The 27,578-nt window shown below is 46.2% G+C and overlaps 1 protein-coding gene across 1 annotated transcript; it reads right to left on the reverse strand.

The window, feature by feature from the left end:
- Window positions 1–14: 14 nt before the first annotated feature.
- On the reverse strand, window positions 15–27,578 carry OTULINL (OTU deubiquitinase with linear linkage specificity like). The gene is made up of 8 exons (XM_055308348.1): window positions 27,397–27,578; window positions 8,216–8,375; window positions 8,095–8,126; window positions 7,903–7,994; window positions 6,995–7,144; window positions 4,837–4,965; window positions 3,659–3,928; window positions 15–1,941 (listed from the first exon to the last, which is right to left on the reverse strand). The coding sequence occupies exons 1-8, from the start codon at window positions 27,470–27,472 to the stop codon at window positions 1,768–1,770; spliced, it is 1,083 nt and encodes a 360-aa protein (XP_055164323.1). The 5' UTR covers window positions 27,473–27,578; the 3' UTR covers window positions 15–1,767.

Raw genomic sequence — 27,578 nt, forward strand, 5'->3', positions numbered from 1 at the left:
GAGAGAGAGAGAGAGAGAGCACAAGCAGGGGAGTGAGTGGCAGGCAGAAGGAGAGGGAGAAGCAGGCTCAGGGAACCCAATGTGGGACTCAATCCCAGGGTCCCGGGATCATGACCTGAGCTGAAAGCAGACGCATCACCACTTAACCACCACCCAGGTTCCCCTGGATGTTATTTTCATAGACCATAGTATTTAACATCCCTTAATTTATTTATACTGTAGTGGAAACAGTATGAAAATGGGAGAAAACATTAGCATCAAAAATGTTAGTAAGTCACTCTTAGAACAGATTTATACATTTGAAGTAGTATATCATTGGCCAAGATCCTTTAAAAGTTGTTTTGTATTTATTGAAACTCACAACAGACTAGCAAAGTACCTTCAAAATAAAGATTAACAAAATTAACTAGAAAAGTATTTCCAAAATAAAGATGACCAAAAATTATTAGCTTGAGTATATTAGTTGTCAATTGTTGCTCTTACACATTATCAGAAATTTTGTGACTTAAACAACACAAATATATTATCTTACAGTTCTGTAGGTGAGAGATCTGACATGGGTTCCACTGGGCTAAAATCAAGGTGTTGGCAGGGCCACGTTTCTTTCTGGAGGAGGCTCTAGGGAAGATTCTTCTCTTGCCCTTTCTGGCTTTCAGAGGCAACCCCCATTCCTTAGGTCATGGCTCCTTTTTCCATCTTCAAAGCCAAATGTTGTATCTCTCTCTGTTCTGTATTTCACATTTCCTTTGACTCTGACATTCTTCCAATTCCCTCTTCCCAGGACCCTTGGGATTATACTGGGCCCACTTGAAGAACCCAAAATAACCTCCCTATTTCCAGGTCAGATTAGTACCTTAATTCCACCTGCACCCTTATTCTTCTTTGCCCAACATATTCACGGATTCAGAAGATTAGGACATTGACATGGTGGGGTGTGGGGGCGGCATGATTCCACCTACCATACATTAAACACACATGTCAATACACATTAAATACACCACAGTTTAATGTTTTGTAATAGTTCTATAACTGTCATCATTAAGTTACCTTAATCTACAGAATTAATCATTTTTATTCGTATAAAACAGAGTGGACTGGCCAGATGCAACAGTAACAAAAAAATGTAAAGCAATATAAAACAAATTGTACAACATTACAAAGTAGTGATTATGTGTATGTATTCATATATATATCATTAAACTATACAATGTATACACATGTGCATATGTCTGTACACACACACACACACACACACACACACACACACACATGATTTTTACAGTTAATCAAGTGGTTCTAGAAAATCAATACACCATAATGATTCCGGGGAAGGTAAAGCTTCTGAAACAATGCCATGCTTATGAAGATCCAAAATCAAAGATGAGGCTCCTAATGAGAATGTCAAGGTTAGAGACAAATTCTTTCCTGGTTAGTCCTTTTCCTCTTTTTCTCTCAATTTTTTTCCTGTACATTGTTGTACTGCCCAAATTTACCATCCTTGTGCCCTTAAAGGCCTGCTGCGTGTGAAATGACCAGAGCCCATATGAACAAAGTAAAACCATCAACTGGCAAATATATCAGTGAGGCTGGTTTGGAGGAAATCACTGGAAAACATTGGAACACCTCTGGGTCCAGTGCACCTGCCATTCCAGAGAAGGTCCTCATCCTTTCAATGGCCGCAAAGCTAGCTTTAGTTCTCCAGCTGGATTTTACTTGAAAGTGTAACCACTGTCATTGGTGAGAGCTGGTGCCTAGCCCACACCAGACTTAAAAGACAGGAATGTGATAGTGGCGGTCATTCTCCGTCAGCAGGGAGATCTCTGGCCACTCCCTGGGCGCCAAGTCTGGGTAGCAGACCTCGAAGTCTCTGGAGTTAAACTTGAACAGCCTGAACACTTTTATCTTTATTTCAAGGGAGTGTCCAAGAATAAACATATCGATCTGGAGAAGAGATAAAAAGAAGTCACAAACACACACTTTCAAATCCCTGTCCCCCACCAGAGGAGGAGGGAGTGTGTTCTCCTGCAGCTTATGGAGCATGTGTTTATTTACAGACCTACACATGAACCACTGAGCGGCCACAATCAGGAACAAATGCTCACTATGTGAAAGGCAGGGTAAGGGAGAGGAACATCTTTGTAGACTAGCCTGAAAATATTACAAGAAAAAGCTGTTTGGAAAAACAAACAAACAACTAATAAAAAATAAAGGAGTGCTTGCAATAATAAAAATCACACTGCTTTCCAACTAGTTTTTTAATCAACTTTTATAAAAATTATTGTGCATTGCCAAAGAGAGCAAAGCAAAACAAAATCTCTTTTCTATGGGGATAAAAAAAGTATTATCTGGATCTGAAAAAATTTTTTAAAGATTTTATTCATTTATGAGAAAGAGAGAGAGAGCATGTGCACAAGCAGAGGGAGGAGCAGAGGGAGAAGCAGACTCCATGCTGAGCGCAGAGCCACACGGGGCTCAATTTCACAACCCTCAAATCATGACCTGAGCTGAAATCAAGAGTCAGATACACTGAGCCACCCAGGCGCCCCTGGTTTTAAAATTCTTCAATAATTTATTTTAATGATTTTATTTATTTATTCATGAGAAACACAGAGAGAGACAGAGACACAGGCAGAGGGAGAAGCAGGCTCCCCACAGGAGCCTGATGTAGGACTCGATCCCAGGACCCTGGGATCACGACCTGAGCCAAAGGCAGATGCTCAACTGCTGAGCCACCCAGGTGCACCTCAATAATTTTTAAGTAAGAGTTCATTTATTGTTTTCAGTAATCTCTACACCCAATGTGTAGCTTGAACTCATGACCCAAAGATCAAGATTGCACACTCTTCCAATTGAGCCAGCCACACACCCCTAAAAATTTTCAATAATTTCATTTAGGGGTGCCTGGGTGCCTCAGTTGGTGAAGTGTCTGCCTTAGGCTCAGGTCATGATCCCGGGGTCCTGGGGTGGAGCCCCGCTGCTAAGCAGGGAGCCTACTTCTCTGTCTCCCTCTGCTGTTCCCCTGCTCCTGTTCTCTCGCTCTCTCTATTAAATAAATAATAAATAAATAAATAAATAAATAAATAATAAATAAATAATCTTTAAAAAAATACTTTCTATTTATCTGCAATAAGTAACCAAATGCTTTCCCAAACTTCATGTCATTTTCTAACTGGACTTTCTCTTGGTTAAACTCTGTTGTGGGAGAACCTGCCATCATCTAAGCAGCACAATAAAGGTTAGAAAGGGTTCCGGCACTGGTGCTCCCTGGTTGCATGGCTGGAAGACACACAGCAAACAGCATGGAGCAGTGAAATCTATTCTTTTCCTACTTTAATAAGGAGCAATAGTATCAACCCACTACCTTTAAAAAAAAAAAAAAGATTTATTTGACAGAGAGAGTACAAGCAGGGGGAGTGGCAGAGGGAGAAGCAGACTCCCCACTGGGCAGGAACCCGATGTGGGACTCAATCTCAGGACCCTGGGATCATACCCTGAGTCAAAGGCAGATGCCTAACTGACCAAGCTACCCAGGCGCCCCCTCCCAGTACCTCTTTGCAGTGGGTTTTATCACCACTGAAAGTAAACTCTAAGTGCCTGTGTTCAAGTACTGCCAGTATCGTCCTGAATCAAACACACAGGATTCTTCAGCCCCAATTACCTGCTCTAGTCCACATGTGTCGCCCACAGAATTCAGGTGGTTTATCATGAAGCTTAAAGGGTCAGAGGATGTTTCCCGGGAAAACAGGAGTTGAAAAAGACTGGGAATGACTTTGTTAGTCTTCATTTGTTCATAAACTTCAGTGACTTGATACAGCATGATAAACTTTAAAGCTTCATACAGTTTATATTCCAGAAGAGGATCAGAAAAAAGGATGTTGCACATACTTCCTCTCTTGTGATAATCTTTAATTCCATTAAATTCAGTCCACTAAAAATAGATATAAAAGTGAAATTTACAGGGTAAAGGCAAATTCCTACACCCATGGCACAATTCTTAAAGTACTTATAAAAATAAACCAAAGATAAATATAGGGGAACTTTTTAACTTTTCATTTTATAACTTTTTCACCTTGATTTTTTTAAATCACAAGTATATATTACCTTTACAATAACAAACTAGTTTAAATGAAATATTTTTTCAAAAAAGCACCACCAAGTAGGTAAAATATCAAGCAAGTTAGTTTCCTAAGACAGCTTAACATAGTTTGGTTACACAGAAGAAGATATTCCAGAGACAATAGTTCTAACTAGTATTCTTTACCACTCACCGGGTGCCAAGCAGAGATTAAAGCACTCCACATGTATTAACTCACTGAATCCTCATATAACTGTGCAGAGGACATGCCATTCATATATCAGTTTTACAGATCAGGAAACTACAGCACAGAAATGTTATGGTATTTACCAGGGTGGATTTATTTCAACAATTCAAAATCTGTGTTGATTAAAAGGCAGGACAAATTTAGTTCAAATCACAGCAAATGTGCTGTGCCCAAGCTATTCATAGGTCACATTCTAGAAGTGCATTTCTGAGTGCCCTCTCTGGACCCTGCACCCCGTCTTTCAGAGGGAAATAGGTGAATGACTGTTAAGCTTTCCTGGCCAGCCCACAAAGCCCTCCTTAATTCGTAACTGGTCTAATCATCATGTACGACATTGCTCATTCATTTTTTGGAAGGTGAAAAGAACAGGAAAGCCAATCGTAAGTTCCTAGAAGAGGTGCTCCTGGCCACATGTCTCCTTATGTGGCATCGAGTGACATGCCTACCAGAGAAGAGTCACTATATCCATGGTGTGTGCTTTCATTCCTAGTCTTTTCTTCTCCCAAATGCTTACCTGTGTTTTCAGTAAATCCACGCATTTACGCAATTTTCCAAACACATTGGAACCTGTATACTTCTCAGGACCAAAACTGTATTGCTGGATCCAATTACAACCTTGTGAAAAGAGCAGTTTTTCAGGAAGCTTGAAAAGGAAGTAGATTCCAACCATGATTAGTACCTCAACATTTGTGACACACGATTTAGAACATGTCACAGGGCATGATTTTATCTCACTTAGCAGTCTCCATTTAAAAACACTATAACAACAGTTGAATAAAAATATATAATTCCTTCTTTCAGATCTGTGGATTAAGTAATTTGGATTGTATTCTTAATTTACAGTTTTACAACTGGTAAAAACCCACATAAAGATTATGTCTATGGAAACCATCTTTCTGCATAAAACCCTTCCCAAAATGCCTAGGTATATACCTTTAGAAATTATTTTTACCCAGACCATACTAGAATACCTTCGCATACCAGGGAGCATGTGGATTTTAGAATGAGGGGGTCCCAACCTCACTCTGTCACTCACTAGCTGAGAGACAGCTCAACCAGGGCAGATTATTTACCCTCTTAGCCTCATCCTCCACCATAAATCAAGAATAAGACTACCCACTTTACAGGACTCTTTTTGGGATTAAATAAGAGTACATAAGTACATATGTACATTTCAGAGTACATAAGACTCTGATCCAGTGAAGGGATCTAATTCATTTTCCTGCCCAGTTGAGCTTGGGGAGCGCAAAGACTTGGTCATATTCTCTATCCTCAGCAACTAGCAGCAGACCTAGCACACCATGCACAAGCACTTGCTAGATAAAATGAAGCTAATAAAAAATAAATAATTATATTTATATAAAATTTATGATTATAATTATATTAAAAATGGTAAGGAAATAGAGCACATATAGCTACATATATGTATATAGTTTATATTTCTTTGTTCCTCTATCCTTAAATGTACATCCTAGATTAAACATCCTACATTCAAAATAAAAATTCATGTTGTTCATCAAGAACATTCTGCCTTAGAGGGAAAAAAAGAATATACTGTCTTACACTGTTAAAATGAAAAGAAAAAAAAAAAAAAAGAAGGCACAGACTGGGAGAACAGATTGGCAAATAACATATCTGATAAATCATTGTACTCCGAATATATAAAGAACTTCCCGAGTTCAGTCAATAATAAAGTAAAAAGTAGAAATAATTTTTAAAAATGAATAGAAAACTTAAAAAATAAAAATTGACAAAAGACTTGAACAGATACTTCTCTAAGAAGATAATATAGATGGCAAATAAGCACACGGAAAGACAGTCATCCTTCCATACTAGGGAAATGCCAACTAAAAGCACAGTGATACCAATGTACATAGTAGCTAAAAAAAAAAAATCCCAAATTAATCCTGGTTAGAATGTGGAACAACTGGAACTCTTACACATTCCTGGTGAAAATGCAAATTGGCAGAGCCACACTGGAAAATGAAACTTGGACCACATACCACATGACCCAAGAATCACTCCCAGGCATTTGTCCAAAAGGACAAAATCCTGTATGGGAATATTTATAAGAGCTTTGTTCATAGTCGTCAAAAACTGGAAATAATCCAGATGTCCTTCAAGTGACGAATGGCTAAACTGTGTCGTACTCATGTCAAGAATACCAGTCAACAATAAAAAGGAATGAACTACAAATTCACCAATCACAGATGAATAACAATGCATTTTGCTAAGTGAAAGAAGTCAGATTCAAAAGGCTCCCTGCTGGATAGTTCCAGTTAAAGGATATTCTGGAAAAGGCAAAACTACTACAGGGACATAAGACCAATCAATGGTAGCCCCAGGCAAGGGCTGAGAAGGGTTGATTATAAAGGAATAAGGGGGAATGCCTGGAGCGCTCTATGTGTTTGTTGAAACTGAATAATATGCATAGAGTAAAAAAGTGAATTTTAGTATACCACCTTGCTTATGGACAACAGATGCCCTTCTTGAGAAAAGATGGCATTAAAAACCAACGAGACGAAGTATGATGGCCTCTCTGAGATGGACAGGGTATGGCCTTTGAAGTGTCCTTCAGTCTCAGGACACAGAGCTGCCCATGGAAGACCTGCCATGCGCACTGCAGTCCCTGTCAGTATGACATTCCCCCACGCTAACATGTGCGGACGTACCTTCACGATGTCCTTCTCTTTCATCCAGGATGGAAAGGAGAGGCCTTGGCTGAATATCTGAAACAGCACTGACCTCAGAGCAGCATAATTATCTCTCTTTACTTGCCGGACACATTTAATGTGATGCCGCCAAAACAGCTCCTCACAAGCCTGTCCGCACAAAAGAAAAAGTTGGTTTTCGACTCCTCTGGATAAGAGAATAAACAAAATGAATTCATCATATTGTCAGTGAGGCATTACTCCCAAATAAAGTGGGCAACAGAAATGAAAACAATTCTAAATTATGAATGTAGACCACATATCATTTTAAAGTGACTTTTGTGTGGACTAAGTCCACGTCCTGCTCTTTCTGTTGATAAACTCCTGGAAGCCCAGGGCCAAGAAATGTCATTCTGGGGAGATGATGGCTACAACTTGACCACGGTGGAAAAGAAAAAAACCCATATACATTAAGAACATGCTAAAAAGTACCTGAAACTTTCTTGCTGCTGACAAGGTTAGAGCACACTGCTGGGAATATTTACCAAGACTGGTCCAACAGGCAATTCAAAAAATCCTCAAAATCTTTTACAACCAGGTGCCTAATCCCTCCAAGGACAGAAGTCTCCCCTGCATGTGGAGATGGGCCATAGGTCTGGCAGGGGAAGCTGAAAAGAGTGCTACCCTGAGATTTCCTGAAATTACAGCCTAAATATTTTATGTCCTCATCCAAGTCCTCAAAGGCTCTAGTTGACAGCCTGAAGCCACTGTGTGGCAGCTGCTTGGCTCTATCATTAGAGCCACAATTGTTTCTTGTGTAACATCTGGTGCTAGTTGATCTTTGGGCTTCATAAAGCAAAATGGAACGTTTGTTTCCTGACCTTACACACATATTCTGCATCGTCCGTGACCTAGACCCACAGACACACCTTCCGCATCATCTTGGCACGTGGCATCTCTCCTTTCCACTCTCTCACACAGTAACTCAGTAGGTCGACCTCCGCCTCCACGCTGAGGTTCCCTGGACCAAATCAAATATATAAGGTAGTTAGTCTTCCCTTTCCTCACCCTTCTCGAACCCTCTCTGCACTTTAGAAATAGGAAAACATGAAAATATTTACTTTTGAATTTTCTCTGCAGATATCCAATCCACCTAAAAGATAAAGGGAACAACGGTATCAAAAATCTACTTTGAACAGCAAGGGCTTATTTGTTAAATGGGAAGATGATATGACTACCCACCATTTCAGCCAGTGCCCTAAATCATAGTGCATCCTCCTGAAGTAGCAGAGGGCAGGCACCAGAAATGAAGCTGCCAGCATCACTGACCCCTTTGCTATTCTCCACATGGTCCCTAAAGCTTGGCTGGTGACTAGCATCCAGGAGTAAACTTGGTCACTTCCTACAAAAAAAAAATTAATAATTAAAAAAAAAAGGCACATCACAATTACACAAGTCTGTTTTGTTTAAATGGGAAAAAATATATTGGCTAATTTTACCTGCAAAATGTCTACCACTTATTACATAAAGGTTTTTTTTCAATAAAGATTTTATTTATTTATTCATGAGAGACACCGAGAGAGAGGCAGAGACATAGGCAGAGGGAAAAGCAGGCTCCCCGCAGGGAGCCCAGTGTGGGGACTTGATCTCAGGACTCCTGGATCATAACCTGAGCCGAAGGCAGGCGCTCAAACGCTGAGCCACCCAGGTGTCCCGATTATATAAACAATTTTTAAAGCATTCAAAAATTCAACCTGAAAAGTAAAACAATACCTGGTTCTCCTATAATCAGTGTTCTATGTAGGAATATCTTTGTTCCACAGAATTTACAAGAAATAACCATAAAGAATATCGATTTCAGAATCCTTCGAACCAAAACCTGCCTCTCCTTCTGCCCTGGCTGCGTGACTGCAGGAAACCTAACTTGGCTAACTATTGGGGAACTCCGAATTGTCTTGGCTGCACTATTGGGGAAAATACTGACTCACCGGGGCAAGATGGAATGAAATTATTTAAGAACAAACAGAGTGTGTCTGTGCACTGTGCTGCATTACCTGTTGAATCCAAGAATGGTTCCAGGAATTCTGCTGGACACCAGGGGACCCCCGTGATACCACGACCATATGGTTCTGCCCACTTGTATATTCTTAAATCATTATGAAACATAACAGATGGCATCATCTTCACACATAATGTGTGACTCAAATGGTGGGCTGGACATCATTTTCAGGAAGTGGACCCCTTAGAACAGCAGTGAAGTGGGGACAGATGTGCAGCTTATGATATACGCTTCCATTCCTGATTTGACCAGAGAGAATGAATGAGCCTGGAGAGGTCAACTGTGTACTTACAATATTTTACCATGTGCAGCTGATTCCCAATTGTATTATGCTTGAGCGTGTACAATGCTCAAGTATAAATGAGGGGGATCCCTGGGTGGCACAGGGGTTTGGCGCCTGCCTTTGGCCCAGGGCGCGATCCTGGAGACCCGGGATCGAATCCCACGTTGGGCTCCCGGGGCATGGAGCCTGCTTCTCCCTCTTCCTGTGTCTATGCCTCTCTCTCTCTCTCTCTCTCTCTCTCTCTGTGTGTGTGTGTGACTATCATAAATAAATAAAAATTAAAAAAAAAAGTATAAATGAGGAACACAACTTTTGAACAGTGGCCAAACCTCCCAGGTTCATTGTGAAATAGTTCCCTCCCTGGCACAAGGTTTAGTAAAATTCCAGTAATTAACTAGAGTAAAAGTCTCAGCAATTCAGGATCTACAATTTTAGTTTTTTTTTTTTTTTAAAGTGAGTTCCACACCTAATATGGGGCTTGAACTCATGACCCTGAGATCACATGTTCCACCGACTGAGCCAGCCAGGTGCCCCAATTTTAGCATTTTTGATCATATAGATACTTGATATACATTTAAACTCTCACAAGGAAAGAATTTACCAGCAAATTAAGAAATAAAGTCACCAAAACAGAAATAAAGTTACTAGTAAATAAGAAGAGACATACTTAAACTACTTAAAAGGACATTTTCAAAAACAGGTACTATCTGTCTAGAATAATTCATTAGCTGTTCATTATATATTTACTACTGCCTAGATATTTAGTGCAACTTTTTGAGTTGTTTTAAAATGTAAAGCTATACTGCCTTTACATCTGTAATTTAGATTTTTATTAGTTCAGAGTGATTTTCTGACTGTAAAAATTCTGACAGACGCAAATACTGTTAGTAAAGCCTTAAACTCAGGAAGAACTAGAATTTTGTCTAGATGATACATAACTTCTTTTAATGTATTTATAAACATTTTCTAGAAAAGTAGAATATTACACATGATTTTACAGTTTATCTCTTCAAAGTAGACATCTTTTCACATCACTATATATAGATCTACATTTTTCTTTTTAAAGAATGCATAATATTTATTTCTTTTTAATGATTTTATTTATTCATGAGAGACACACAGAGAGAGGCAGAGACACAGGCAGAGGGAGAAGCAGGCTCCCCATGGGGATCCCCATGCGGGACTTGATCCTGGGACCCCGGGGGGTCACGCCCTGAGCTGGAGGCAGAGGCTCAACCACTGAGCCCACCAGGCGTCCCAAGAATGCATAATACTTCAGTATAAAGACAGACCATCATATATGGTTTATTTTCCATTTTTCACTCTTACAAACATTGCTGAGACAGACATTATCCTCCAACGGTCCTTGTGGACTCACAGTAGCTTTTAGGATAATTTCAAGAAGAGAAGTCTCTGGGTCAAGGTGTGTGTACATTTTTAGTTTTGACAGATATTGCCAAAGTGCCTTCCAAACCAAACCGTCAGTTAACACCCTCATCACATGTGTGAGTGCCTGCACTTCCCTTAACCCCAGTCCTGTTGTGATTTCACTCTGCTGTCTGCATTTCTGTAGGAACACATTCACATTGCTTCTTCTTCTAGGAAGAGCCTTCTAGAGCATCTGCCTCCCACTACTGGTGCTCATCTTTGTGCAGACTTGGAGGGCTTGAAGTCACTGAGGCGGGGTCTGGCTGCTGCCTCCTCCACAGGGCATGCTGCTCTCGTTTGTCACAGACTCTAACCAACCGCTGGCATCCTTTGAGTTACTGTCAGGGCCCTTGGGGCACTTGATTTGAGAGCCCCTAAACTGGAGCCTTCTCCTGAGCTTGAGCCTCTCTGGTAGCTGCCCAGGGCCTCCACAGGATCCAATACAGATTATAGCTCTTCTGACTCCTACACACACACACACACACACACACACACACACACACACACACACACACACCACTTCCCTGGCCTCCTGCCTTCATCCTGAAACTACACCCCGCCTCCAACCCAAGACAGCGAGATACAATCAACTTAACAGAAAAACAAACAAACAAACAAACAAAAAAACATGTGAGGGCTCAGTAAGCCTTTCCCATACAAACCTAGAATACAAGCTTGAGTTCCTGGCGTCCCTCTACCTAACTGGCACGGTTTTTGGTCAAGTGACTTAAACCAAGAAGGGCCAGGGAGCATAATCATGGGGGCTGGTGTGGGTGCCAGGGAGCAGGTGGGGCGGGAACCCTGAAGTCCCATGTGAGTGGCTGCAGCTTATAGGCAATACGGATGTGTTCAATATTATGAGGGGCAGGGCTTCCTCATCTAAGGAGGGGAAGGGCAATGTTTTAGTAGGAGAATATATGGCTTCACAGGTAATTAAAATAGCTATAGTCTGAGTTTTGCTATATGCCAGAGCCATCGTATGTGCTTTGCAAGAATTCCCGCCCCGTTCCTAAAGATGCTGCCCCACCCTCTTCCCCTCCCAGCCCTGCTCATGCCCCAGGGGCTTCACCTCCCTAAGCTTCCATGTCAGCCTGGGGGTGGAAACAGGCCCGATAGGGCCTGGCCCCCAGGAAGTCCTGCATGCCGCTAGCCCTTGCTGTCCTTCCTGCAGTGTGAGGTGGGGGCAGAGCACCGTGGCCTCTGGAGCTGTTGGGAGCATCCGTGTAAATGCTTCGGAGGCATGCTGAGGGCCACAGGGCAGACCCCGAGTCCCCAGTCCATGCTCATCATTTGATTGTGATTACTCCAACCACCCTTATTTTGCAGATGAGGAAGCTGCAAGGGAGAGAGAAAGACTGAATACATAAGCCGTAAAGCTGGGACTCAAAGGCAGGGCAGCGTGGCCATCCCTGGGCCATCCAGCCGCTGGCTGACACATCACCATCCATCTTCAAAGTAGCTTTGCTATAGCAAGTGGAATTGAGACCCTCTAAAATGATCATGAAAAGCCACATCCTCCTGTCCCCCCAGTGTATCAGTCAGTAACTGGATTACAACTCCCAAGCCACAGCCAGGGACAAGAGCACTGCAAATGAGGTGCCTCTCGAATACTGTTGCCATCACAACTTGGATCACCTCAAGAGGCAAATCTCACTTCCCAAATACAGTGGAGGGGGAAAAGTTGCTCATGTCAGGCCCTTCACTAGGGTGCCCCCACTCAGCACCCAGCAGGGAGAGTTCAGCAGGGATATCCCAACACCCAGCCTCCCCCTCCCCTGCTCCAGAGGACCCCGGCTTGGGCAATGCTTACCCTGACAGCCTAGAAAGAGACCTACCCCCTCACCTCCCGGGAATGGGTCATTGAACATAGTCCAAAGAGGGCTGAGGGCTAGACACGAAAAGCAGGAGGGGGCAGGTTCTGGCAATGAAGCATTTCTGGGAAGTGAGACCTCAAGGAGGGCAGAGAGCAGAGGCTCCGTCACAATCATGGCTTTGGTCCTCTTTCACGGTCATCAAGAGACAGAGAAGGAAATGTTGTTTTAGTACTTTTGGAATGGACCACTTGGGTGGTGGCTGAAAAGAGGCCACCGTGCCCCTTTGGTCCTATTGGAAAGTGCACTAACTGGGTCTCCCAAGCCGCCTGGGTCAGCAGGACCATGTGGGGGAGACCCAGCGCACACAGCCAGCCACGATACCCCAAGGAATGGCACCAGGGCCTCCTGCAGTCAACACAGTGGCTGTGGGACAACAAGGCCTCCCCTGCCACCACTCAGCCTACATGTGGCAGGTGAGACCACGTCTAGAACAAAAAACAAAACATAACAGAGAGCCACCTTTTTGTGGTAAAATTCTACTTAGAATTTTTCCACTCCCTAAAATGTACCAGAGCTGAAATAATTCAAATATTCAAACAGGAAACCAAAAAGAAAAAAAACCCTGAAAATAAAACCAAAAGACACTGAAGGGCCGGAAACTGATTTGATGGCAGTTCTACCGGGGGGTGGGGGTGGGGGGGTGGGGGGAGTGGCGGGGGCTCCTGAGGGAAACTCTGCAGGGGCTCCCTGGCCCCCAAAACTCCCGGTGGTGTCCCCGGCCCATACAGCCCATCCTTTCCCACCTCCGCTCCTCCCAATCTGCTCATGGGACAGCGGCTCCGGCCCCTTCTCCCCACACAGAGCATCAGGCTGCTGACGCTCCTGAAGCCCATTGGGGTGAGCCAGGGGGCCAGAGTGGGGAGCTGGGCCTGGCCCCAGACCCGGAAAAGCGACTGAATCCAGATGTCCAAGAGCAGCAGGACGGAAGAAACACACACATTAACATCATCTTGTTAAAGAATTTTAAGACAAAAGATACGATTTAATGTACTGACTACAACCGCTCTCCCTGCTACTTCAGCACCCTGGTCTGGCCCACTGGCAGGAGCTGGGACACTCCTAAACAGATGGATTTGGAAGCTGAGGGGCGGGTGGGAAGGCCCCCGCACCGCACACTCCCCAGGACAAGAGGATCCAAGGGCCAGCAGCGGCTGTGACAAAGTAAGGCACGCGGGCATTTCACAGGTATTGGTAAGCTTTTCATACTTTTCAGAGCTGAGTGCAGGAACACTGCCCCCTTTTGAAAACGTGAACGTGGCTTTCAGGTTTTCCTAATCAAGGGCAGGAAGTGCTGCAGGGAGGCAGGTCCCCAAATCTTACAGGGGACACAGGAGGGCCTCTGGGAAGGCCTCCCTTGCACCCGCCGGGCCCTCCTCACTGATACTTCTTCCCCCACCCTGGCCTGACAGGCAGTGATCTGACAAGACAAATGCTCTGTCCTCAAGGAGCTCGTGTTCCAGTGGAATGATGCCCTCCTGTCAGCAATGGCTGCTGGTTGGCTCAGGCATAGCCTACACTCCCTGGTCAGCACACCCTGGCTTCGGGGGTCTCTCTGCAGGGATGCGGACTAACACAAGGCCCGGGGCGCCTGGGTGGCTCACTAGGTTAAGCATCTCCTCCAGCCCAGGGCATGATCCTGGGGTACTGGGATCGAGTCCCACGTCGGGCTCCCTGCATGGAGCCTGCTGCTCCCTCTGCCTCTCTGCCTCTGCCTCTCCCTGTGTGTCTCTCATGAATAAATAAGTAAAATCTTAAAAAAAATAAAAATAATAAAAAATAAATGAATAAAATCTTAAAAAACAAAAAAGTAAAACAGAAGGTCCTCTGAGCTGGATGCCCACGTAGCAGACAGACTTCCATCTCCCTGGAGGTCACCTCTCACAGGTCAGTTCTGAGAACCCAGAGGCTCAAGAACAAAGCAAAGTAATATATATTAGCCTAAACTAAACAAGACACTGGTATGCAACCAGAATGATAAACATGTAGAACAAATCCCGTGAGGCCAGCAAGATTTCTAAGTCATGGGGAGCATCCAGGAGAGTACTAGAGAATTTTTAAAAGTCTGCACAGCAGTGTGAAGGACTGGATTTAAATGGCCTTGGTTCCTGAAAATTCATAGGTTAGCTGTGTGTTTTTATATCACTTATGGAGGAAATATTCTGGGAAAAAGTCCTTTTAACCAATCTTTGAACTGTAAGGTTCAAAGTCTTTTGCATTTCAGTTCTCCTCAATTAAGAAATGACAGCCTTCCACTTAGTAAAGTACTATAAGCAAAAAGTGCAAGATCAGTATCCCTGAGGAAGAGAGCCACCAAGTGAAGGGTTTTTATCTTGAAAGTCATGACCAGTAAGACATCCAGCTGTAGCCCTGTTGTGCAACCCACTTGGGCTGCTAGCACAGCCCCACGGGACCCGGCATATGGTACGCAAGGCTCCTGTTTGATGGACTGTCTGGGAGGACGGCAGGAAACTGCTCCTTGCCAAATGCTGACAGGAGTGTGCATGTGTGCACACATGCGTGTACATGCATAATAATGTCATAGCTCAGAGGTTTTGTTTTGTTTTGTTTTGTTTTTTCCACTGGGGACAAGTTGAGGGGTGTAACTGCAACCCTTCACTTTAAAAGATAAGTTTAATTTTCTAATCGTGTGTAGGGGATTTTGAAACCTTCGAACTCTAAAAACACAACAGCTGCAGGTGGGATAGAGGTTGGAAGGTGTTCTCTGGGGAACCCCAGCACTCCAGACCACCTTATGCACCAACTTGGGAAATGAGCTCAACTGCCATATTCCAGCTGCAGGACCTCAGACAAGTCACTTAGCTTCAAGGATCCAAAACATCTCCCCACCTGAGAAGACCATCAGTGATAACAGAGGGTCAGAATGACATTAAACACAAGCCACAGATGGGTACCGCCGAGGCCTTCTGCAAATGGGACACGCCGCCTGAGCCTGTGCTACAACCTCCCCTCCACCTCTGGGGGTGGGGATGCCTTCCCATTGGTGGCAGACCATTTCCTTTTCTGGAATAGTTCTCTTTATTGACCAAAGTCTATCACTATTCTAGGAATATAGATTAAGCTCCTCCTGTGGGCTGGGCACTGGGCCAAGAGCTGATGATACAATTGTGAACACAAGGCTGGCCTGTCCTCCTGGGTCTGGGGTGCCACCAAGACAAAGCTCCAAAGAAACACGGTTCCCCAGCAGAGGTAACATAGGTACCTAGCAGGGCCTGAGGCCTGAGGCGGAGTGGAGACCCCGGTCCGCACTGGGGGGTTCACAAGGAGGAACAAGGGTAGAGCAGCAGGGCCTTAAGATCCTGTTGGAGAAGCTGATATGACATGAAGATTCGGGAAAGCTCCTGAGCAAGAGGCCGCTGTGGTCAGATCTGTAACCACAGCCGGGAAGGTTATCGCTTGGAGTCACAAGGAACACACCGCACTGCTCTTCTACATGACAACCTCAAGTCTTTCACAGAATCCCAGGAGGTTGTGGGGAAGGACCTGGAGTTACCCTTGTTCTCCAGGGGCTGAGTTCAACAGCCCCGCACAGAGCGAAATCCACCCCCAGGTGTTCCCTCTGCCCTCCACCCCCCCAACTGGTGCTCCCTCTGCCCTCCACCCCCTCCTGCTGCTCCTTCTGCACTCCACCTCCACCTGGTGCTCCCTCTGTACTCCACCCACCCCCACCCGGTGCTGCCTCTGCACTGCACCTTCTCCCGATGCTCCCTCTGCACTCCACCCCCCCACCCGATGCTCCCTCTGCACTCCACCCTCTCCTGGTGCTCCCTCTGCACTCCACCCCCTCTCGGTGCTCCCTCTGCCTTCCACCCCCTCCCGGTGCTCCCTCTGCACTCCACCCCCCCCCCACCTGGTGCTCCCTCTGCAATCCAGCCAAGCTTCAGGTTAGTTAGACATACTCATGACTGTGTCCTCCCACTGGCCTGAAAAGACCTCTCATGGGAAAGCTGAATCTTAATTCACTGTGTACCTGGTCATATGATGGGCTGTCACCTCACACTCTTCACGTCTGAAGTGAAGACGCTGGAGCCCAGAGAATGTGAGTAGAAGTCTGAACTTGAACGACATGTTCTAACTGAAGGTCAGTGCCCTCTGAATTAACCTCAAACCTGCCTTCCTGGGGCAATTCTCTTCCAAGAATTCAAAACAATCAACAAGCCAGGACATAAGGCAGGATCATTTGCACTGTGCCTGCTTCTGCTCTACGTTAAACATCCTCAACTAGTCCTCATACGACACAGTCTGGGGTGTGTGGTGGGGGTCTCTTCATCATCCAGGTCACTCCCCTCTGAACCCATTCCACACTTACAGTGAGGCCACAAGATAGAATACAATGTCCTGAGTGTGACCTACCCAGGAGACAACATAAAACCCTGACCATTCCTTCATTCTAGCTCAGGGGTGAGAAAATTTTCTGTATAGGGTCAAAGAGTATTTAAGAGTAAGGCTTGCCAGGCATCTGGTCTCTGTCCCAAGTACTCAAATGAGCCCTGACAATTAGAGTAACTATTAGACAGTAAACAGCAGGACTGTGTTCCAAGAAAACTTATTTACAAACACTGAAGTCCAAATTTCATATAAGTTTCACATGTTAGGAAATTGAATTTTTGTTTTTTTTCCAACCATTAAAAAAATGCCAAAACCATTCCTAGGTCACAGGCCATCAAAAAACTGAGTGGCACCAGATTTGGTCCAGGGACAGTGCTTTGCCAAACCCTGTTCTAGATGATTCACTCAAAGGATACATATGCAGCCTAAGACTGTATTAGTATTGTACAGCCCAGAAAGAAAAAGCCATCAACTCACAATTAGGCTGCCATCAACTTAAAGCCCTTTAGACCTGTTGCTGGAGGAAGTCTCCCTAACCTCTGAAGGGAGAGACAGGGATGGGCACCTTCATCCTACCCTTCTCAGATTTCCAGCAGGAAGGCTTTCCTGGAGACCTAGCTCTGGCCCTGGGCCCAGCCCTCTCTCACTTGACTCCTTCCCGAGGGAAAGTGCCTGGTCTGAGGATAGGTTTGGGGAACCCCTTCAGGTTGGCCCCTCCTCCTTTGCTGGCAGAGAGGTGCCCTTGGGCCTGACCTTTAGGAGTGAGCTGAGCTCAGGGCATTGCTCAGCAACCCCATCTGGTCACACAAGTAGGACGTGTGAGTTTTATTATTGAGTTGACATTTTAAAAGTCTCTGACTGTGGGGCGCCTGGGTGGTGCCATCGGTTGAGTATCCAACTCTGGATTTCAGCTCCGGTCACCATCTCAGGATTGTGAGGTGGAGCCCTGCATGGGGCTCTGTGCTGGGTGTAGTGTCTGCTGGAGATTCTCTCCCTCTCCCTCTGCCCCTCCTGCTCATGTTCTCTCTCGCTCTCTTCTTTCTAATAAATAAAGTCTCTGACTCCTGTGGCTACCTTTCAGTTCATTCTGAACATGGGAAGGGAAGCAAGAGGTCACCATGCATGCAGGCTCTGTGCTTTCCACCTAGGAGTTGACTGAAGTCCCTGCTAACCTTCGTGTTCCTGGACCTGGTTCACTGCCTCAAACTGCCAGGGTTTGGTGGCACACTCTTAAGTCTTAGACCTTTAAAGATTAAGCCTGTCTTCCACCTCTAATGCAAATTACTTACAAAATGTGACTGAGAAAGAACAAAGAGTACACTCAGATGAACCGTTCTTCATTTGCCCTGGGGTGATTTTTCCATTAATTAGACCCATTTGGGCTCTGTCGCTAATGGTTATCTTTCTAATTGGCTTCCCTTCCCCAAACCTTTTTCCACCCTGTAGCCAGTGATGTTTTTTGTTTGGTTGTTTTGGGGTTTTGTTGCTTTTTTGCATTCAATGGGTATGTCATCTCCTATTTAAAAATATTTCTGGCTTTTCTTATTATTATTATTTCTGGTTTTCTTACCTATAGGAAAGACATGAATCCCAGCAGCCAGTGAGGTGAGCTGGAAAGGCCTCTCACAAGGTGTGAGAGAGGTAATGGTACATCATTAACTGTCTCCCCATCCTAGCCAGAAGCCACAGGGAGCCGGTTCTTCTGGAACCAGGAACCAGACGCATCATACAACCCAAAGCCCTAGGAACCAACTAACTGAGAAGTCGAGATGGGCCCACCCCTGATGGCACCAAGTGGAGCGTCCCTATCCTTCTGAGCCTTCCTCCTCTCTCCGTTCACCAACCCAAGCACCTTTCCGTGGTCTTTCAGGTCTCCCCAGAAAAAGAAACCAGTGGCATCAAAACAAACTCCTCAAACACTGCAGACACTATACTGGAGGTCTCAGGGCCAGCAATATCACTACCACTCAGGGCTCTTAGAAATACAGATCCCCGGGCCATGGAAGCAGCATCTGTGTTCTGCAAGATCCCCAGCGATCCGCTTGCACGCCCACGCCTGAGGGCCAACCAGGATGGAGCCCTTGCCCTGGGTCCACCTGCACATTTTCTGATTTCCTGGGCCGGGGCTCCATCTTTTGTTAAGTCCCCAGGTGACTGCAATGTACTGGCAGCACTGAGAAATGCCACCATGGAGTACGGGCTTCCTCGATCCTGGGCTGTTTTGCTATCTCAAATAATATACTATCACATGCCAATGAATTTTCTAAAATTCCTCTTAGAACAAATCATGCCAGGCAGTCTCACTGGTCATGCGATCCAACCACAAAGAGTGTGGCCGGTGTTTGTACCAACAGGAGGGGCGACTTTGACTAGCCAGGTATGGCTGAGAACAATGCCCGTCTAAAGAGGGATTTGGCTTAAATTAATATTTAAGGAACCCAAGTATTCCTGCAGCCTCCAGCAAGGGTGACCAATAAATCCTGGCCTGCCTGGGACTCTCCCAGTTTTAGCACTCAAAGTTCCATGTCCCAGGACAATCTCGTGTCAGGCAAGTCGATGGCGGTCACCCTCCTTGCAGGGCCCCATGAGGCCTGACCCTGATTCTTTCCCCTTCTCTCCCAGCTGCCTCTTGCTCAAGAGGGCTGGCCGGCAGTTCCTCCCTGAGCACTGCTCCTGCCTCTTGCCTCCTGCCTCCCTTCGCCTGTGCTCTTTCTTCTGACTGCAACACCCTCCACCCTAATCATTCTCCAGCTGTCAGCTCCTATGTCACTTCCTGGGGCAAAGCCTCTGACCCATTCCCACCCCAGGGCTTGCTCAAGCCCCGTTACTCGTTACTCCCTCAGTACACAGAGTCCCTTCCCCTTGAGGCACTTAGCACGGTTTACACAACTGTGCCTGTGTTTGATCAGGGTCTGTCTCCTTATTTAGGTAAACGTCTTAAGGACTGGGGATTGTGTCTGTTTTCTCTCTGCTTTCTTAGTGCCTAGGCATGGGATAGATGGTTAATAAATATTTGTTGAAGAAGTAAAATGAATCCATGTAATCAGGATCCAATCCATGGGGTTCCATGGCAGACACTGGCAGCTTCCCTCATATCCGTTCTCTCTCATTCCATAGAAATGGACTCCTGACTTGTAGCTGGATACATGGCTAACTTGAATAAAGGCTATGTTCCATCCCCCCAGGTCCTGGGTGTCGCTGTGTGAGTGAATTCTAAGAAGCATTATATACAATCTCCAGAAGTTCTGTTAAGAGAGATGTATTCCCTGTCCTTCTTCCTCCCTCCTAGCTAGAATGTAAGTGTGGCAACTGATGTTTGACAGACAGACTGGACCATGAAGGAGCTACTCATGGAAGCCATATACAGTGGAGATGAAGTGGGAAGAGTCCATCCCAGCCCCAGAGAGCCACCTCTGAGCTATGACATGAAGGAAATAAACTTGATTCACTTATTTGGGGTTGCTCTGTTATTCCATCAGACGTAATCTTAACAGCCTCTATCTTGGTGCTCCCTTCTAACTTGGGATACGTATGTCAGAGACAGGGAGCCACCAGTGTTTTTTCTTCCCTTACACTCATGTAAATACAAAGGAGGAAATGAGAATGTGAAGTGGTCGCCCTAGTGGGATGGCTTCAAGGTAGAGAAATCTGCCAGCACCAGGGAATCAGGAACCCACAGTCTGGTCCTAGAGAGCTGAGCGACTCTGGACCTCAGCTTCCTATGAACAAACATAAGGAGACCAGGCCCCTTCATCCACCAAAGGCCTCTTTATGTTAATTTGTTTCAGAGTTGTGTTGGAGAGGGAGTCACACTGGGGCACAAGGCACAGGATTTTAAGTAGTTGTGAAACAACTGAAGTTCAACTACACTTAAAACATTACCCAAAACTTGCACCACAGGAAAGATGCTCTGAACACATACAGAAGTTACATGAGACCATCACGAATGCCAGCAACTACTCCAATCCTCCAAAGTAAGTAAGTACATGCCTGAGTCTACAGATCTATCCCAGCAGGGTTTTCCTGGAGGAGACCAGTTTCTAAAATCAGCAAGATTTTTTTTTTTTTTAATTTAGGAGGAGCCTGGGAAGGAGGGAGAAGGAGAATTGTAACTTTGGAGGTTACAGGCTCCACATTTTAAACAAATCAATCGATGAGGCATAAATAGGAGAATACATTGGAATATTAAAACATGAAGAACAAGATAGCACCAGTCACCAAGCACTGGCTGTACAAGTCCCATATCATAACAGTCATTGAGCTTAACAAAAGTGAGTTTAGTAAATATTTAAAAACCAAAGACACTGTGGATAAAATTGATCTCATAAACTCTCTTTCGGTTCAAATGATTTTTCCCTCTACTTCAGATTGCAGGGGAAGGAATTGATCTGCCCAAGTCTTAATACCGATTCAGGCGCTAAACCGAGGGACCCAGCGTTTATAATTCCACTGGCTACAACTGCTTTTCAAGGTAAGTGGACAACTTCATCCTTAGCTACAAACTGAACTCCAAGTTCATTTTTAAAATGCCAAGTAACATGCCAAAGAGCTGAACCATCTGCTGGCATCAGTGCCATCCTGCCCTTTATATCTAGATGGTGAGTGATTCTATGCAGTCCACGCCAGTGGTGGCTTCCCACCTCTTCCATTTCCCTTTCCTGTCAGCTGACCTGCTTCCTCCAAGGCATTTCAATCTGTCCTAATGACCTGGGACACATGACTTGGAGACACAAAGCCCTCAGTTTTCCTGTCACTGTAGACCTCGCGGGAAAAGGTGAGGTCTTCCCGTCACAAGTCCACAAATATGCCCACGATGTACCACGCAAGAAGGAATTTATTCACTTCTCCTGAATTTGGGGGACTGAAGGCTCTGGCAACTCTCTGCCCTGGCTTAGGGGAGAGACACAAGCTGTTCAAAGACCACTACCTGAAGAGCTCCCACCCCGAGCAACCCTGCCCACCCCAATCCATGAGGCCTGCACCCCCTGCGGCTGGCTGTCCCCAGCCCCGAGAGAGCAGGGAGCTGGACGGGAACACGAGAGGCCAGTATGCCTCTCTCTCTCTCTCTCTCTCTCTCTTTTATAAAAGGCTTTTATTTATTTATTTGAGAGAAAGAGAGAGAGGAGAAAGCACAAGCAATGGAGTAGGGGTGAGGAAGAGAGACAAGCGGACTCCCCACTGAGCAGGGAGCCCAATGCAGGGGGGTGGGGGCTCGATCCCAGCACCCCAGGGTCACGACCTGAGCCAAAAGCAGAGGCTCAACCACTGAGCCACCCAGGCGCCCCTGCTTCTCTTTTTTCCACGGTTAACCCTTGATGTTGAATGAGATCCCACTTCTCTAAATTGAAGGGGAGGGAGTCTCTTGAGAAACTAACTTCCAACTACGTTAATTTTTCCCTCTGCTAGAAGACTAACCCTAATGTTCATAAAAGCCAATTACAGAGCAAGCAGAGAGAGAGCTAATACAGTATTTTAAATCACTATATAGCTACCATCCAACAATCCCACAGACTCAAAGTCATTGATACATGGTTGAATCAACAACAAAACCTATGAAATTCTTAATTCAGAGATTCATGGCATGGCATTTTATGTGCGAGAGTTTCTGAGATTTTTGTTTATTACTTGAGAATCCCAGCAATGGAACTAACAGACAATAGTCCTTAGTCTCCTGGAAATGCACATAAGCATTTTATCATCCTCTTATTTTAAACATGATGCCACCTGCCTCTTCTGGCTCCAATTAAATGAGAAAGTCATAAAATGGGGTATGACCAGAACAAAAGATTACTGGCAAAACCAGTGCATAAACAAAAAGTTTTCTCTGTTGATTCGTTGTGAAATAACATTTACTTGTCTTCCACTAAGTTAATTACAAATCAATAAATGTGTATGAAACCTCCATTCTGAGAGCAGATTTTTTTTTAGATAACTGAACATTTACCAGGGGATTCAAGTGGACAAGAGGCAAAGGTCAAATACTCAGGAGCTATCACTCACTCACTCCTCTCCAGAAGACACAGGGGCTTTCATAGCTACAAAAAAACAACCACGTATATTGGAAATTTTGGCTCAATCCTGATGATTTTTTCATAATCTCACTTCTTCTGTACCCCAGACCTGTGAGTTATGTGGAACGACACTAGGGTATTAAAATGATAACCCAACTTTAACTGAGAAGAGCTGAAACGGAGGGAGGGAACCAGGAGACTAGAGTGCTCTCAATTATAACCCTGAACCGTGTTTCAGGAGACAAAAGAGGTGGATGGTGAAGAGTCAGTTTTAGGTGGAGCCATGCTGCAGAGTTTGAATCCTGGCCACCACTTACTAGCTTGAAACTTTGAGCAAAATCCATAACCACTCGGAGCATCAGAGTGGTGGTTGTAAAGACGACATAAGACTCTCCATGGGCAGTCTCCGTGGCCAACACCATGAGAAGAACCCAAATGCCCACTGTTTCCATGGCAAGGACAACAGTGGTGCTACAGGCCCAGGAGACAGCACCCGCCCGCTCCAGGAAGCCAGGTGAAAGGTCATTTTCAAGTTCATAACTATGTCAATCAAGGATTTCTACTTGGCCAAAGCACCTGGTACCAACATTTACATTTCGTTTGGCATCGAATCTATCTCACAGAAACGTAAAAGTATCAAAGTGGGCCAAAGAGGCTGGCAAAAAACACCAGCTATGGACCACTTGGTTTTAAACATTGTGTTGTGCTTTTAATTGGAGCGTTTGGGTTTTGCTTGTTTTTGTTCCTAAGCTCTCAAACTATCTTTTAAAGCTGGAAAATACTTCTCTTTAAGGTTACAACCAACACACAAAGAACCTCAGCTACTCACTCCTCTCCTCTTTGGGATGCATTGACCACTGCCAGCACCCCTCTCACCCATTGATCAGTTCCTTAAGGGCAGAGTCTCTGAAGGCACTGGTTCTAGAATGAGATCACAATTCATAGCACCCCTTTGCAGTCTGTGTTGAGGAGGAAATGTATGAGTCCCCACAATCCCCATCACTCTTCTTGGCATGGACCAGCTGCCTGGTTCTTAGCTGTCCTGATTTGCCCACTCTCCCTTTAAACACAGAAGTGCTCACCAGGTAAACTCGCCTGTCTACCCATACCAAGTGTGGTACCTAGGATTGCCCAAGGGAATGGGGCAAAGACTGCATTGGGTGGACCAGAAACATCTGCTTTGTACATAAAGTCACCCTTGAACAGCTTTGGAATAATGTATTCCATAATATTGAGGAACACATCTTTTAATTAGTAAAAAAAGTCTACATGGAAAGTGGGAAATCTTGTACAAGTTGTATGTGACTTGTTATCAACAAAATAGAGATAAAAATAACAATGAACTCATGATGAGTGCTTACTGTGGGCCAGGTATAGTTCTAAGCCCTTTCTATGGAATAGACAACAGAAAATTTATTTATTTATTTTTATTTTTTATTTTATTTTATTTTTTAATTTATGATAGTCACAGAGACAGACAGAGAGAGAGAGGCAGAGACACAGGCAGAGGGAGAAGCAGGCTCCATGCACCGGGAGCCCGACGTGGGATTCGATCCTGGGTCTCCAGGATCGCGGCCTGGGCCAAAGGCAGGCGCTAAACCGCTGCGCCACCCAGGGATCCCCGACAACAGAAAATTTAAAAAATACTGGCCAGAGCAACCCTGGTGGCGCAGCGATTTGATGCCGCCTGCAGCCTGGGGTGTGATCCTGGAGACCTGGGATCGAGTCCCACATCGGGCTCCCTGCATGGAGCCTGCTTCTCCCACTCCCTCTGCCTGTGTCTCTGCCTCTCTCTCTGTGCCTATGAATAAATAAATAAAATCTTTAAAAATAAATAAATAAATAAAAATAAAAAATACTGGCCATTACCATTATTTCTGTACTTTCTGTTTAGCATTAGGCTCTTTTCCAAACCAAACTTTACTCAGACCAGGGGGATCCCTGGGTGGCTCAGCAGTTTAGTGCCTGCCTTCAGCACAGGGCATGATCCTGGAGTCCCGGGATCAAGTCCCACATCGGGCTCCCTGCATGGAGCCTGCTTCTCCCTCTGTCTCTGTCTCTCTCATGAATGAATTAAAAAAAAAAAAAAAAAAACTTTACTCAGAATAGTATGTAAAGCAAGGAAGGCAAGGGGGTTAAAAAAAAAAAAAAAGCAAAAGCAGAGATGCTTTATATGTAGCAGGAGGGAGGGGATGTGGCTGATGGGTCCCCCAGTCCACACTGGGCATTCCTGCCACCCCAGGCTAGCCCCTAGGGATAGCTACCCTGGCATCCTGGACTTCCCCAGGGCATGGCTACAAACTTGCAGTCTTTTTGGTGAAGAAGCACAGCAGTCTGAACTAATCATAACAGTTAATGACTTGGAGGCTTGGCCAGAGGCAAAACAGGCCAGGAAAAATATGGGGCACACATGCCCTCCTCAAATGCCCGACTGCCAAAGGTATGTTGGGGATTTTGAGCTGCTCCTCCGGTGGGCGAGTCTTCCCGCTTCCTCTTTCTTCCCCAGTCTTGGGGCCTTGGGGCATTGCACCAAAGATCTTGGGTGCCACTTCCCTGCCTAATATTGCAATTCTGGCAGTCTTTCCCCTAATACTGTGCACAGATGTTTAGGTCATGATTCTTAATATCCAAACACTTAAAAAGAGTAGAAATGGCTACCAGAAAATTCTTTCCATCCCTACCTGTTCCGTGGGCTGCTGTCCATTTGGTTTTTATTGTCAAGTGTGACTTGTTAGCACTTGCTATTTCCTCAGAAGTGAATCTTGCTTGGTCTCCCTTATCAAAAGAGGCATGGGTAAAAATAATTTGCTCCCACCTTAGTTTTGGCAAATGCTTTAAAACCTTTCCCCCCGAAACACTACCTGTAAAGAAGGGAAACTATGCTAAGTCCTCAGAGGTTACAGGTTATGTTTTGGAGAAAAAAAAAACAAAACAAAACCCAAAGTTTTCCATAACGTGATCCTTGAATCACACGTTTCCACTGCTGCACACCAAGTGTGGTTCCCATAGGCTGGAGCTGAGGAAAGAATTGTCTCTGGGCTCACCCGTGTTGGCACACTTTGACTTAATGCATTGGATCCCTGGGTGGCGCAGCGGTTTGGCGCCTGCCTTTGGCCCAGGGCGCGATCCTGGAGACCCGGGATCGAATCCCACGTCAGGTTCCCGGTGCATGGAGCCTGCTTCTCCCTCTGCCTATGTCTCTGCCTCTCTCTCTCATTCTGTGTGACTATCATAAATAAATAAAAATTTAAAAAAAAATTGACTTAATGCATTGGAAAGAAAAATTCCTGGCCATTACATTAAGCCCGGAGTAGGCACCCTTCTGCCTCCCAACCACTTTCTGCTGCTGAGCCCCACCTCCACTTCCAGGTGGCTTTCCCTCCCCAAATAAGGCCAGGAGAGGAAAGAAAATCACATCATAGAAAGTTCAAATGAATACACCCAGAGGACATATTTAGCTAAGTCTATCATAATTCAAGGTGCAGAAAGGTTGAAAGATGAGTTCACCTTCCAAAGTTTTGAGGTCAATCATAGAATTCGAGGCTGGGAGGGGCCTGACAGATCAGATCCCCCAAGGTCCTTATCCATGAGGATAGTGGCCTGGCTTCTAGGCGCACAGTGCTGGGCCAGGATGGGGTCTAGAACTCTCGTCCTGACTCCCAGGGCCGCCCTGTTTCCACCACACCCAACAGCTCAGGTGTGAATCAAAAGTTCCTGCTGGGACCAAGAACCCCAATTAATCAGCAGCCCTGGCACCTGCCAACTTCCCGTAAACGCGGCAGGACCTTGAGCCCCGACTCCGTGCTCGTGAACAGGCCTGCCGCCCACACTCCGCAGCAGGCTCCCACCGCGGGTGGCCGCCCGACCGACGGGGCGCGGGGACCGACCGCTCCACACCGAGCAGCCGCTACGTGCCGGGGCAGGACGCGCCCTCGCTCGCAGGCGGCCAGGGCGCCCCGACACGGCGGCTGCGCCCACCTCGGCGCCCTCGAGCTCCGCTCCCCGCTGACATCTTTGTTCAAGTCGGTCTTCTCGGCCGCTGCGAGGGGGAGGGCCACATCCTCCACCAGCAGAGCGCGAGACCCGTCAGCTTCCCCGCGCCCCGCAGCCCCGTCCTCAGGAGGGCCGCCGCGGCTCCCCGGCCGCAGGTCCGCCCCAGCGCGGGCTCGCTCCTCCCGGGAAGCCCGCCCTCCCCGCCGGCGGGGCGGCCGCTCGCAGCCCCGACCCGACGGCACAGCCCCTCTTCGGACGCGATGCGGCTCCAAGCCGCAGCCCGCACCCGCCTGCTCGGGGCGTCCGGGACCCCCAACCCAGACACCCCAAACCGCGGGCCGCGCCGACTGCCGGGCGGAGGACAGCGCGTCCCAGGCGGCCCGCCCGCCCGCCCGCCCCGCCCGCCCCGTCCCCGGCCCGGGGCCCACCTGCGGCGGGGGCGCGAGGACCCTCTCGCTCCCGCGCCCGCGCCCGCGCCCGCGGGGGGCTTCTCCGCGCCGCCATGCAGGCCGCGCGCTGCGGACGGGCGCGGACCCTCCCGCGTCGCTCAGTCAGACACCGCGGCCGCCCGCCGCCGCCAGGAATCGCTTCCCCACGGCTGGGAGGCTCG

This window comes from Nyctereutes procyonoides, unplaced genomic scaffold (genome assembly GCF_905146905.1).
Source record: "Nyctereutes procyonoides isolate TBG_1078 unplaced genomic scaffold, NYPRO_anot_genome, whole genome shotgun sequence".
Lineage (NCBI taxonomy): Eukaryota > Metazoa > Chordata > Mammalia > Carnivora > Canidae > Nyctereutes > Nyctereutes procyonoides.